Source organism: Hippocampus zosterae, chromosome 14 (assembly GCF_025434085.1).
Source record: "Hippocampus zosterae strain Florida chromosome 14, ASM2543408v3, whole genome shotgun sequence".
NCBI classification, from domain to species: Eukaryota; Metazoa; Chordata; class Actinopteri; order Syngnathiformes; family Syngnathidae; genus Hippocampus; species Hippocampus zosterae.
In genome coordinates, this window is record NC_067464.1 from 8,740,033 (window position 1) to 8,754,511 (window position 14,479).

The window sequence follows — 14,479 nt, forward strand, 5'->3', positions numbered from 1 at the left end:
CTCTATTCGAGGTCGTCATTGTGTCAGGATACATCATCTTGTGACATTTTTCTTTGGTGGTGTACCTGGAGACTTTTGTAGTGCCATACTGTATATGTGCATTGGCTTGGTTGGAATACCGTCGTGACATTTGGTCCCCCGATTATGACAACTCACCTTCCCACAATTTCGATGTAGACGACAGCCGGCGTGGACTTTTCCACGACATCTGCTATGAAGTTGTATTTATGCCGAGGGGTGTCGGGTTTAAAAGGAGACGCGCACTGAGCTGACGGCAGGATGCGTTCAAGTATGCCGTGTGATTTGGGCTCAGTTACAGGTCCGCCGTCCTCTCGACGATCCAGAAGCGCTAGAGAAGTGCACAGTCCCAAGCCCAAGGACAATGACCGAAGCAGACTGGATCGGCTGCGGTCGCCTTCTCCTTCCCTGTCCCAGGTCGGAGCCCTGCGGTCCAGTTGTGTGTGGTCGCCACAGCCCCCGTGGTTGGATATCAGTACCGTAGAGACCCACCGGGTGCCTGCTATCTCATTAGTTCTCCAAGTGCTTGTCCTTAACGCCGCGAGGAAACGCCGACTGAAAACAGCCGAGTTTCCTGCCATACTGCATAACTTAATGAAGAGGAAATACGAATAATTTGAATGCCATTAAATGAAATGATATGAAACTTATCATTACGATTTAAATTGACAGGAATTCTGAAACAACAACCAACCCGAAAGTATGCTGCTTGTATTTCTTCCTCTCCTCTTAATGACGATTGACAAACTGGATATATACCAACACCGTCACCAGCTGGACTGGAGTAAAAATTACATTTCATTGATAGACAGATAGATAGCTTTTTACAAGTGAATAGAAATACTCGGCTCTTAAAGTAACATCATGACCAAAACTGAAATTTAATAGGCCCAAGTGTTTATCAAAACGGTATTATTTGACCACCACAACAACTTATAATAGCTGTAAAAATAAAATAACAATAGCTGCAGGCAATGTGTTTTTCTGACCGTAACATTGAAAATAGTTTTATTTTATTTAGAGTGGAAACGAGTGAATTTTAACACTTGGATCACTTTTCAAATGTAGCTCATAATGTTCAAACAAATGTAAAAAAAAGCAAAATATGTGGATACGTATTTCAAAGAATGGATGGACGGGTGAAAATTGCTGGAGGTGCTTGTTGGGGGGAGTTAGAGTAGTCTGAGAAGTTGCTGCTGAACCTGAATGAATGTATTATATAATTCCAACGTTCGCTTTTGACATCACAATCATGTGACTGTAAAATGTTTATGTTAAAAGTGGTTTGAGGTCCTCAGGCAGGAAAGAGTAGTGAAAATATCGCTTCACCAATGGGGGCCACCCTTGACATATAAACCAAGCGCACCAGGGGGAAAAAAATGGCATTCAAATCTTGTCCAGCCAATCAGATCGCCGAAAGAAGACTGCGCTGTAGTTTGAACACACTGCGGAAACTGTCGGGAGTCAGTTTTTTTCCCACCGAAGTGGAGAAAAATGGCTACAGAGGCAATGTAGGCGAAAGCTAATTCATGAAATTTGTACGATGCAAGGTGGTCGCTGCTTTAGAGGTCTAATTGGGGGTTTCGAATGGAATAATATAGATTTATTTTCTTAGCGACGTGAATGTTTTTCTTTGCGGCTGGCTAAAGTTAGCTTCGGTAACTGCATTGCTATCCATATGTACTTGGCAAACTCATGTAAAGCTCGTCGACCAGATTAAAAAAAAATAATAATTTTGGACTAAGAAAACTTGTTCGTTTTTTGTTGTTGCGCTTTGTGTCATAAAACGTGATTGCATTTTTTTGTTGAGTTTACATACGTAACGATGTCTTCACGACTGTTTGTTTAAAAAGACAGAACGTAAAGGAGTTCCACGCTTTTTGTGAGAAGAAAGTGAACGTCGTTTTTAGGGTGTAGTTTAGCAGTGTAGGAGACGAAAATGATGGTCGAGGAGAGAAATGTGGTTCGCCGAGTGGCTGTGCAGCATCTCCGCACAACGTATGGGATCAAGACAAAGAACTGGAACAAAAACAAAGCAGCCAGTTGTAAGTCTACAACAACAAATTCGGTGAGTAAACAAAGATGACGTTTACATTATGTATTAAACTTTGCTCTGTAAGCCTATGTGCAACCAGTTTATTTCATAAACTTAAAATAGAACGTGTTCTGGCTACAGTCTTGGAGAATACAAACAACAGCATATAAAACAGGATAGATTCGAAGCCAGGCTTTGTTCTTTATGTTGTTGTTTTCAAATTGGCCTGGAGTCACAATATTTGTGATCACGAGACTTGATTCTGTTTGAAATGACCTTTTACTTCCCCATTTGGATAATCTCCAAAGAAACGTGCAAAAAGTCTGCATAAAAGAATGCTCATTATTGGGGACCAGGAAAAAAATTCTAACACAAGAAGATGGTAATGCAAAATCTCCCAAAATACATGATGAGCACCTTTTAATGGAATGTAGCACTGCCAAGTATAACCTCAGTAATAACAATAATAATAATAAAAAGAAGAATCCTACATTTATAGATCTGCAGCAGCATCACTCAAGTGTAAATGCCACATTTTTAATACATTATTGATCACATTAGATGAGTGTAGATGAATATTGTTTGACATTTTTCAATGAGAATCTCAAGTATGCAATGCCATAGATATTTCCAGATTCAATTAGGTCTGCTATAATTCTAATCCTGCTCTATTTTTTCCTCAAATTGTTTCCCCCAGACCAAGGTGTTTGGAGTGCCATTGGAGATTTTACCATATTATGACATGACACATGGGAGCGTGCCACGGTAAGTTAATGTGCTCTTTTACATGTACAGTGGAACCTCCAACTTTGAAAGCCCCAAGATATTTACAATTGGAAGTTCAACCCAAATTTTCTGGGGGGGAAAAGTCTGCCTAATGTGTCAAACAAGATTCATCATCACGCTTGTCTGAGACGTCAACTCAGTAAGCATATCAAGGATAAATTCTTTAGGAGTGTTTTGCTTTTTCTTTGGCTTTGTTGGGAGTTACAGTGATGATACCAGTGAAGGATGGCAGTGATCACAAAGAACCAAAGAACTGGTCTGTCTTTCTGACACGCATGATCATTCACCAATGTGTTAAACGGCTGCAGTGTCTTTTTTAAAAAAAAATTAAATGAGTGTAAAAACCAGCATATCTTCTAGTGGAATGCATTATGAACCGTAGGGGTGTCACACGTTTTGATAAATATACCTGCCAGAACAGATACTGAAATTAAACATACAAAGAAAATGATTGTGCCAAACCACCAGCAGAGGGAGGCGAAGCAACTCATCACAACATTTCATACTGGGCCTGTCGAGTGGCTAACTTGCTTTTTTATACTTACACGAGAGATGAAAATGAATCTGAATATGAATGGTGACAAATTTAACCTGGAATTAATAATTGTTTTGACCGTATTTCCTACGAAATGGTGCCATGTCGCAGAATACAATTTGGGGTGATCTAATGTGTTGAATACTGGCAACTTGGCATGTCAGTCCATACAGTATTACAATTGCGCTTATATACCATATCTGTGCTGTCCTAGATTTCTAGTGGATGCATGTATGAAGTTGCAGGCGCATGTTGACACAGAAGGCCTATTCAGAAAATCGGGCTCTGTTGTTCGCCTGAAAGTGCTGCAGGTGAGTGATTGGTGACTTTGCTCTCAATGTGTGACCATGACCCCTTGAAATGGGTTTCTAACAGCTGGGTTTTGTTGTATGTTACCAGACTAAAGTGGATTCTGGTGAGGAGTGCCTGTCTACCGCGCTTCCCTGCGATGTGGCCGTCCTGGTGAAGCAGTTTTTTAGGGAGCTACCAGAACCTGTTCTGCCCACTGAGCTGCAGGAGGCCTTCCTCAAGGCCCAGCAGCTTCCCACCAAGGAGGACCGCACCTGTGCCACCATGTTGCTGTCTTGCGTCCTGCCTGACAGGAGCCTCAGTGTTTTGCAGCACTTCTTTGAGTTCCTCCAGAATGTCTCCAAGAGGTGCTTGCATTTCCTTTTTTTCATTTGACATTGATGTGGGGCGGCGTGATGGTCCACCTCACAGTGCAGAGGTGCCAGGGTTCAATTCTGGCCCCGGCCTTCCTGTGTGAAGTTTGAATGTTTCCCCTGTGCCTGAGTGGGTTTTCTTTGGTTTCCTCCCACATTCCAAAAACATGCATGGTAGGTTAATGGAACGCTCAAAATTATCCCTAGAAGTGATTGTGGGCGCGGTTGGTTCGTCTATGTGTGCCTTGCAATTGGCTGGCAACCGGTTCAGGGTATACCTCACCTAATGCTCGATGACAGCTGGGATAGGCTGCAGCTCGCCTGCAACCCTTGTGAGGATAAGCGGACTAGAAAATGGAATGTGGGAGGAAACTGGAGTACCCTGCGAAAACCCACGCAGGCCCGGGGAGAACATGCAAACTCCACACAGGATGGCCGGTATTGAACCCACAACCTCTGTACTGTGAGGTTGGCGCGCTATCTAATGGACTATTGGGCTGCCTATTGCTAATCCACCAAAAAAAAAAAAAAAAATTGTACACCTGTTGTAGAATATTCCTGCTGTAAGCACAATTAAGCCATGCCTGCCACCTAGTGGTGAATGCTGATAATACAACTTAACACTAAAGGCACCTGCTGCATATTTGCAATTTGGAACATGCAGATTCACAGATTTTTCTTCCTCTGTTTTTAAATTATTTTTCCCATTTTCCTGCATTTAACTCCAGTTTTTCATGGGAAGTGTATCATGAATGTTAATCAGCGTTATTGCCAATTGCCCATCCTTCATCTAAACTATCGTGAAAGCATAGGCGATTAAATAGCGGGTCAAAACATGCTGCATTAGAGATACGGCACTTACAATTAAGTAGGCCAATTAATTGCCGACTACATTTGATGATGTTATCATCTAAATCGGTGAAAGGAAGAGTCCGCTCCGGCCGACGAATGGTATGTAATGCCATAATCATTTGCATAATTGATGCATCATTTATGTGCTGTCATTTCCTCATGTGGATGTTCATGGATCTATTTTTGTACAATTTGGGCAAAATTTAACTCATGCTTTGTCAGTAGACAGTCATACTGGATTTGAGTCACAATTCTCATTGTATCAATGCCTTCTGATATCGTTTGATTCCAGGAGCGCAGAGAATAAGATGGACAGTGCTAACTTGTCCGTAATCTTGGCTCCCAATCTCCTCCACTGTGGAGAAGGCACAGAGAAGATGAACGCCAACACAGAAAAACGCATCAGATTACAGACGGCTGTTGTTCGCTGCTTCATCGAGCACGCTCATAACTTTGGTAGCACTTGACGCGCATCCTCAGCTGCTGCTCTTCTTGGCCTGAGTCTGGTTTAACTCGAACTGTTCCCTGGTCTGGGCCTCACAGGTGTGCTGCCAAAGTTCCTTGAAGAGAAGGTTTCAGACACCATGCGCCGTGAGCCAGCAATTCTGTCACCTCTGTTCAATGAACTTAAGGAGCTGGACCAAAACTCAGGGATGAGGGGGAGACACAGGCACAGTCTTGGAGGTAAGATGTGATTGTCAGGGATTCAGTGTACGAGTGGGCATCATGATCAACCATGTTATAAAAAAAATTGGGTAGTAAAGCAGCTGATTATTTATTGAACCACCGGGTTTCTGCAAGGAATATTAATATCTCCACTGTTATTCAATGTCTATGTTTACTCATCAATTGTTGTACAGATCTTTAGGAGTAGTACTTGTGGTTGAACCCTTGTTTTTTTTTTTTTTTTTTTTTTAGTCTTTTCTTCTGCCACTCCTGTGGTTGCGACACCATCCTCCAAGCGAAAACTACCTTTGGATTCCGGTTATTCTTTTGGATTCTCAAACAAGAAACGTAAATCTGTCAAGAAGAATCTTGGAATGGAATTGCTTCCCAGTTCCTTGTTCAGCGGCACGTCCACTCCCGGATCAGGTAATTTGAATTGCTCTCGAAAGTCTAGCAAAACGTTCCGCTGTGTGGTTTGCTTCAAGAGCATTTCCTTCTGTTCTATGTGAAGCTTGCAGCGCCTCAGGGGTGTTGGATTCATCCCAAAGTGCTCTGTCCTCTGATGGGAAGTGTCAAAGGCAGCCAGCCGCATCAGCAAGGAGAAAGAGCAGGCGACTGAGCGGCAGACAGGTCGTCAGCAGGTGACCACTCAACACGAGCCTTCATATCTCAGTGTTCACACAGAGGACACATGATTAGGTAGACCCACACAAAAGCAACGAGTCGCAATACACGGACTCCATCCTTCTCAATGGCATTTATTTAATTCCAAGACACTGGTGGCAAGACTCGTCGGAAGTATTAACGTGAATTCATCATAAAACACTTGCCGCATTTTCTGCACTATGAGGCGCATTTACATGCATTCAATTTTCTCAAAAGCCGACAATGCCCCCTATAATCCGAAGTGCCTTAAAGAGCAGTAATTGAATGGTCAACATGGCAATAAATTATGTATATCTTGATCATTGTATTGGTTTATATCCTATTCCAGAGTTGAATCTGGAAGAGCCGGCTGCTTTTCTCCCAAAGTCAACAAGAAAGAAGCACAGCGCAAGTCTCTGCGCCAGCGTTTCAGTTTGGGGAGGAGCCACAAAGACGCCGTAAGTGCGCTCCACTGATCGGGGGAAGTCAACGAATGAATGATGGGGTCATCTTTGTTCTCCCACCAAAAAAAACAACAACAACTATATTTTGCATGTTTACAGAGACTAAGTTTATATTTACTGGTAATAATTTTAAACTTGATAAAGGCATCTTCTGGTTGTTCTCAGACTTGAATTTGGGGTAGGGTATGATGGTACACAGCTAAAATATATTTTTGAAGCCCAATTCCCAATCGTTTCTATGACGCTAAGCACAATACTTACGCGGCACAATCTAAAGTATAAATATGGTATTTGTAGTGAAATAATTTTGATACATTGGGTGAGTGGTCACTGAATAACAAATGTATTACAGTTAAATGTAATCAAATCACATTTTTGACTTAATAAAACCTGCTGACCACCAAGAGCAAAATCTCATTTCTTCCCTCATCCTCTGAAGAACTAACTGCAATTAACAAAGAATATTGCGTTCTGGGTCACATCTGTGGGTTCATTTAACATTTTAACACTAGTCCTAAAAGTCCTCTGACATCTATTTCATCTTTTCATTTCTCATTCCTTGCTGGTGGCTGGTGTAGGGATCCCAGTCCATAGGTTGGCGACTCGCCACCCAGGAGAGCACCACCGGTTTTTGTTTCACCAAAGAGACTACTACGTTCAAGCCATCGCTTCTGCCCACAAATGCACAATCCGACAGTAAGTACCTGAGGGCGCTTGTTTCTCTGCATTGCTGCTTTTAATACTTTGACCCTTTGCTTGACTCATTCCTTCTACTGTCCACCCCCCACCCCCCCAATAGGGTCAAAGTTTATCAGCAAGTCTGAGGACAACTTGCTGTCCCCCCAGTGTAAGCCCAGTGCCCACCACACCTCATGGAGCTGGGAGACCCCCGGAGAAGCACAGCTCTTTGGCACAGGGGCCTTCCCTGAAACGCCCACAAGTGTTTGTCTGAAGAGCCATTTCATGTCCGAACCCGCCGTTGTCGTGTCCAAACCTTTGACTGGGTCCAACCTGTCCAAAAAATTGTGTTGCGCTTCCAGCGCGGAGAGCCTGGAAATGGAATCCTCCATTTCCAAAGCCTCGTGCCGGATAATAGCATCCCCGCCGAAGGTGGAGAATGCCCTCGTAGAATTGGGAGCTCCAACACCAGAGTCCAAAACACAGCTGTCAGACAGTATCCTGCTCCCTCCGCCCAAGACTCCCCCAGTTGTGCGTTTCACTGAGGACACATTCATGTCCAAGTTGCCACCTCATCATGAGCTAAACGTTACATTTGACATAGCCGCCTTATCACCTTTGCATATTGATAGTATCGTTTTAGATTCTGCTGGGAGTTGCAGTCCTGCTCAGGGTTCATTTTGCACTGCTGCTGTTGGGCACAATAGCTCAGCGATGGGTGGAAGTGACGACTCACCCGACCAGGTTCGCTGTAGCAGACTGATTGAAGCTCTAGACGTACAGAGTCCGGCACACTTTAGGATTGGTATCTCGCCAGGACTGCGGTCCACCCCCTACGCGCCGCGCCTTGGGCTTGCAGATGAGCAGGGCGCAGCATATCGCGAGGATGTGTCTTCCTCCAAGGCTAGCACCCAAATGCAACATCAACCGCCACACGCTCCAGATTGCCGCCATCCCCGAGTGGCAGAGCACATTCAACATTTCAACAAATTGACCCTTAAATCTCCCAGAGGCGCCGAGGCCAAACATGTCAGGTCGCCGCTCAAGTTTCAGCGCACTCCCGTGCGTCAGGCCGTCCGGAGGATCAACTCTCTCCTCGGAGAGAACAGCAGACCCGCTCGAAATGTGGACATGATTGACACTCGAGGCATCAAAGCTATGAAAGCTTTGAGCTTGGAAAGCGGCCTTTCCCCGCGCGCACATCTTCAGCCATCCAAGGGAGAGGCTCAACTGGTTCTGAACAGTGCCAAACCGCTGAAGAAACCGCCCCCTGTCCCACCCAGAAAGCCAAGCCTATTGGCTGCTAGAAGCATCACTTCTGCTCTAGGCGACATGACCAACAAGTTCCAAAGCAGGGCCAATGTGGACTCGTCCATCCGGCAGGCAGCAGCAGCGCAGAAGGTTGTTTTGAAGCAGCTCGCAGAGGATGAAGTGCGACATTATAGAGGTTCACCCAAAAACCCTCTGAACCAACCACGACTGCTGCCGGCTACGAAACCTGTTGATTTGTAGCAATGCTTCTTTTGCCATCATAAATTACAGTTGATTTGAGTCTTATTGATGTGGGATTTAAATTATTTGCCTTCTCAAGAAATGACGTGCCTTTGCCTTACGATACTTTCCTGTAGTTTAGTGTTGGTGAATCTTTTTCGTGGTGGAATTCCTGGAAATTGTAATATCCCTTTAATTTATGCATTCTATGGCTATTACTGTTTACATTTGCTCATGTTTCTTTTTATTGTTAAATTGTTTCTTATTTTTGTACTAGGCCAGAGTCAGTACAGTTTTTGATGGGGTGCGGGGGGATAGCCAAATATTATTCAAGAAATCAGAAAATTCTGCAACCAGTAAAACACACGTGACAAATAAACTCAATAAGTACCTCTAAAAAATGTCAGCGGTCATCTTGTTGCACAAAGGACAATATCTTAGCAGCCACTAGAGGGGGCTGCATAGCCATTTCTGAGTTTGTTGTGATGTCCCGGACGACTCGCTGCAAAACAAATGACTTCTGCTGTATATAAATACATGACATATTAAAGAAAATGTGGTGAAACTTAATATACTCATTGAAGTTCATTTTAATGATTTCTCAAAATAATTAGGGTACGAACATCAACGTTTAAGACACGATTTCTATTAAGTCTACATTTTGAAACGATCAGTTTTACATCCTTCCGAGAAAATTATAATGCCCCATTCACTGGTAAGCTCTTTTTCGAACAGGGCCACGTGCCACTCATGTGATTCTTCGGCGCTCGCTGCCTACAACGTTGGTAGTGATGGGATTTTTCGGCTCTTCAGTGATCCGGTTCATTTGGTTGGCTCAGTGAAAAGAGCCGACACTTTTTGGCTCTCAAACGGATCTTTTAACTTTTGCTTTTCTTTTAAATATTTATGACACATTTAGCATACATTTTGATAAATGACTTGGTGAACTAAATATTGCACTCTACTGACTGCAAATAGCAAGAATTATCAAGCAAAGAAACGGCTTTTTATGTATTTTATTGAACATTAAAAAGGATCCAAAGTTTGGAGTCTTTTTAAATTTTGTTGCTTGTTTATTGTTTGGAGTCCAAACAGTGGATATTCCACAACTTGCACCTTATTAAAAATATTCATTCCGTGTCGTTTGTGCATTTTTTCACTATTAAATTAACCTGCGGGCCGAATCAAACCTCCTGGCGGGCCACTTCCGGCCGTATGTTATATAAACCTGATGTATAGTAAGGTGTTTTTAGCCGAAAAAAACCTCACTATTTATAGTAAGGAGTTTTTAGATGAAAAAAAAGACCATATATCGTCAGGTGTTTTTAGCCGGAAAAAAACGACAATGTATAAGAAGGCGTTTTTAGCCGAAAAAAATGACCATGTATAGTTAGGCGTTTTAAAATAAAATAACGACCATGTCTAGTAAGGCGTTTTTAGGCAAAAATAACGACCATGCAGAGTAAGGCATTTTTAGCCGTGGAAAAAAAACGACCATGTATAGTAAGGCGTTTTTAGACAAAAAAAAAAACGTCCATGTATCATAAGGCGTTTTTTAGCCGAAAAAAACGACCATGTATAGTAAGGCGTTATTAGCCGAAAAAAACGACCATGTATAATAGTGAGGCATTTTTAGACGAAAAAAATGACCATGTATAGTAAGGAGCTTTGAGATGAAACAAACGACAATGTACTGTAAGGCGTTTTTACACGAAAAAAACGACCATGTATAGTAAGGCGTTTTTAGACGGGGAAAAAAAACGACCATGTAAGGCGTCTTTACACGAAAAAAACGGCCATGTATAGTAAGCGTTTTAAGACGAAAAAAACGACCATGTATAGTAAGGCGTTTTTAGACGAAAAAAAACCCCCACCATGTACAGTAAGGCGTTTTTAGACGGAAAAAAACCACCATGTAAGGCGTTTTTAACTAGCAAAAAACGACCATGTATAGTAAGCGTTTTTTAGCCGAAAAAAACGACCATGTATAGTAAGGCGTTTTTAGACGAAAAAAACCCCGACCATGTATAGTAAGGCGTTTTTAGACGAAAAAAACGACCATGTATAGGAAGGCGCTTTTAGACGAAAAAAATCGACCATGTATAGTAAGGCTTTTAGAAGAAAAAAATGACCATCTATAGTAAGGCGTTTTTAGACGAAAAAAAACGACCATGTATAGTAAGGCGTTTTTAGACAAAAAAAAACGTCCATGTATCATAAGGCGTTTTTTAGCCGAAAAAAAACGACCATGTATAGTAAGGCGTTATTAGCCGAAAAAAACGACCATGTATAGTAATGCGTTTTTAGACGGAAAAAAAACCCGACCATGTATAGTAAGGCAATTTTAGACGGAAAAAAACCGACCATGTATAGTAAGGCGTTTTTAGACGAAAAAAAACCCGACCATGTATAGTAAGGCGTTTTTAGACGAAAAAAACGACCATGTATAGGAAGGCGCTTTTAGATGAAAAAAATCGACCATGTATAGTAAGGCTTTTAGACGAAAAAAATGACCATCTATAGTAAGGCGTTTTTAGACAAAAAAAAAAAAAAAACGACCATGTATAGTAAGGCGTTTTTAGACGAAAAAAAACGACCATGTATAGTAAGGCGTTTTTAGACAAAAAAAAACGTCCATGTATCATAAGGCGTTTTTTAGCCGAAAAAAAACGACCATGTATAGTAAGGCGTTATTAGCCGAAAAAAACGACCATGTATAGTAATGCGTTTTTAGACGGAAAAAAAACCCGACCATGTATAGTAAGGCAATTTTAGACGGAAAAAAACCGACCATGTATAGTAAGGCGTTTTTAGACGGAAAAAAATGACCATGTATGGTAAGCGTTTTAAGATGAAAAAACCGACCATGTATAGTAATGCGTTTTTAGACGGAAAAAAAACCCGACCATGTATAGTAAGGCAATTTTAGACGGAAAAAAACCGACCATGTATAGTAAGGCGTTTTAAGATGAAAAAAACGACCATGTATAGTAATGCGTTTTTAGACGGAAAAAACCCCCGACCATGTATAGTAAGGCAATTTAAGACGGAAAAAAACGAGCATGTATAGTAAGGCGTTTTTAGACGGAAAAAAATGACCATGTATAGTAATGCGTTTTTTGACGGAAAAAAAAACCCGACCATGTATAGTAAGGCAATTTTAGACGGAAAAAAAACGACCATGTATACTAAGGCGTTTTTAGACGAACCCCCCCCCCCCCCCCACCATGTATAGTAAGGCGTTATTAGCCGGAAAAAACGACCATGTATAGTAAAGAGTTTTGAGATGAAAAAAAAACGACCATGTATACTAAGGCGTTTTTAGACGAAACGCCCCCCACCATGTATAGTAAGGCGTTATTAGCCGGAAAAAACGACCATGTATAGTAAAGAGTTTTGAGATGAAAAAAATGACAATGTACTGTAAGGCGTTTTTAGATGAAAAAAACAACCATGTTGAGTAAGGGGTTTTAAAAAGAAAAAAAAAACGACCATGTATAGTAAGGTTTTTTTTTCTCGTCTAAACACGCCTTACTTTATTTATTTCTGGTCGGGTTTTTTTTCGTCTAAAAACGCCTTACTATACATGGTCATTTTTTTCGTCTTAAAACGCTTACTGGTCGTTTTTTTCGTGTAAAAACGCCTTACATGGTCGTTTTTTTTCATCTAAAAATGGCTTACTATACATGGTCGGTTTTTTTCGTCTAAAAACGCCTTACTATCCATGGTCGTTTTTTTCGTCTAAAAACGCTTTACTTAAATAGTCGTGGTTTTTTTTTCGTCTAAAAACGCCTTACTATACATGGTGGGGTTTTTTTTCGTCTAAAAACGCCTTACTATACATGGTAGTTTTTTTCTTCTAAAACGCCTTACTATACATGGTCGTTTTTTTTTGGTCTAAAAACGCCTTACTACATTTATATATGGTCGTTTTTTTCGTCTAAAAACGCCTTACTATACATGGTCGTTTTTTCAGCTAAAAACGCCTTACTGTACATGGTCATTTTTTTTCATCTGAAAACGCCTTACTATATTTATATATGGTCGGGGTTTTTTTTCGTCTAAAAACGCCTTACTATACATGGTCGTTTTTTTTCAGCTAAAAACGCCTTACTGTACATGGTCATTTTTTTTCATCTGAAAACGCCTTACTATATTTATATATGGTCGGGGTTTTTTTCGTCTAAAAACGCCTTACTATACATGGTCGTTTTTTCATCTAAAAACGCTTTACATGGTCGTGTTTTTTTTCCCATCTAAAAATGCCTTTCTATACATGGTTGTTTCTTTTTTCGTCTAAAAACGCCTTACTATACATGGTTGTTTTTTTCGTCTTAAAACGCCTTACTATACATGGTCATTTTTTTCGTCTAAAAACACCTTACATGGTCGTTTTTTCTTCGAAAATGCCTTACTAATCATGGTCGTTTTTTTTGTCTAAAAACGCCTTACTATACATGGTCATTTTTTTTCGTCTAAAAACGCTTTACTTTCCATGGTCGTGTTTTTTTTTCCGTCTAAAAACGCCTTACTAATCATGGTCGTTTTTTCCGTCTAAAATACCGTACTATATCATGGTCGGGTTTTTTTCGTCTAAAAACGCCTTACTATATCATGGTCGTTTTTATTTCGTCTAAAAACGCCTTACTATACCTTGTCGTTTTTGTCGGCTAAAAACGCCTGATTATAGATGGTTGTTTTTTTTCGTTGAAAAACGCCTTACTTTACATGGTCGTTATTTTGGGGTTAAAACGCCTTACTATACATGGTCATTTTTTTCGGGTTAAAACACCTCACGTCTAAAAACGCCTTACTATATATACATGGTCCGTCTAAAAACGCCTTACTATACATGGTCGTTTTTTTCGTCTAAAAACGCCTTACTATACATGGTCGTTTTTTTCATCTAAAAAAGCCTTACTAATCACGGTTGTTTTTTTCATCTAAAAACGCCTTACTATTTCATGGTCGGTTTTTTTTTTCGTCTCAAAACTCCTTATTATACATGGTCGTTTTTTTTCGTCTAAAAACACCTTACTATTCATGGACTTTTTTTTTCATCTAAAAACGGCTTACTATATATGGTCATTTTTTTCGGCTAAAAACGCCTTACTATACATGGTCGTTTTTTTCATCTCAAAACTCCGTAATATACATGGTCGTTTTTTCCGTCTAAAAAAGCCTTATTATACATGGTCGTTATTTTGGGGTTAAAACGCCTTTTGTACATGGTCGTTTTTTTTCGTCAAAAAACGCCTTCCTAAAAATGATTGGGGTTTTTTCAGCTAAAAACGCCTTTCCATACAAGGACTTTTTTTTTGTCGAAAAACACCTGACTATACAGTCCATGGTCGTTTTTTTGTTTTCGTCTAAAAACGCCTTACTATACATGGTCGTTTTTTTCGGGGTGTACTTTGTTGTTCCCACTGGGGCCGGGGGCTAAAGAACCTGCAAAACCCGAAAGGATCGCAGTGAAATTGTTTCAGATTGGGGAGGAAACATTGGATGACTTTCTGAGGGCCCTGATCACTTTTCCCCCACAAAGTATTCACTGTATATCGATCATCATGTCAGAAACATTTCGGTCTCAAACTCAAGCAGAGGGCCCGCCATTGGCAAGGGAAAACAATAAACCCGGTTTCGCTTT

The 14,479-nt window shown here is 41.0% G+C and overlaps 2 protein-coding genes across 4 annotated transcripts in view; one reads left to right on the top strand and one right to left on the bottom strand.

Moving 5' to 3' along the window:
• LOC127614637 (serine protease HTRA2, mitochondrial-like) overlaps positions 1-14,479 on the bottom strand; it is a 221,440-nt gene that overhangs the window by 3,325 nt on the left and 203,636 nt on the right. The window contains exons 1-2 of one of the 3 annotated variants that reach the window (XM_052085969.1): positions 713-800; positions 157-608 (exon numbers count right to left, since the gene is read on the bottom strand). In XM_052085969.1, the coding sequence (XP_051941929.1) occupies positions 157-599 (443 nt within the window). In that variant the 5' untranslated portion in view covers positions 600-608; positions 713-800. The other 2 variants (XM_052085970.1, XM_052085971.1) reach the window with 2 other exon arrangements.
• LOC127614629 (rho GTPase-activating protein 11A-like) lies at positions 986-9,972 on the top strand. The gene is made up of 11 exons (XM_052085953.1): positions 986-2,086; positions 2,751-2,818; positions 3,589-3,685; positions 3,774-4,030; positions 5,181-5,344; positions 5,432-5,572; positions 5,807-5,980; positions 6,066-6,195; positions 6,549-6,657; positions 7,242-7,359; positions 7,463-9,972. The coding sequence occupies exons 1-11, from the start codon at positions 1,958-1,960 to the stop codon at positions 8,851-8,853; spliced, it is 2,778 nt and encodes a 925-aa protein (XP_051941913.1). The 5' UTR covers positions 986-1,957; the 3' UTR covers positions 8,854-9,972.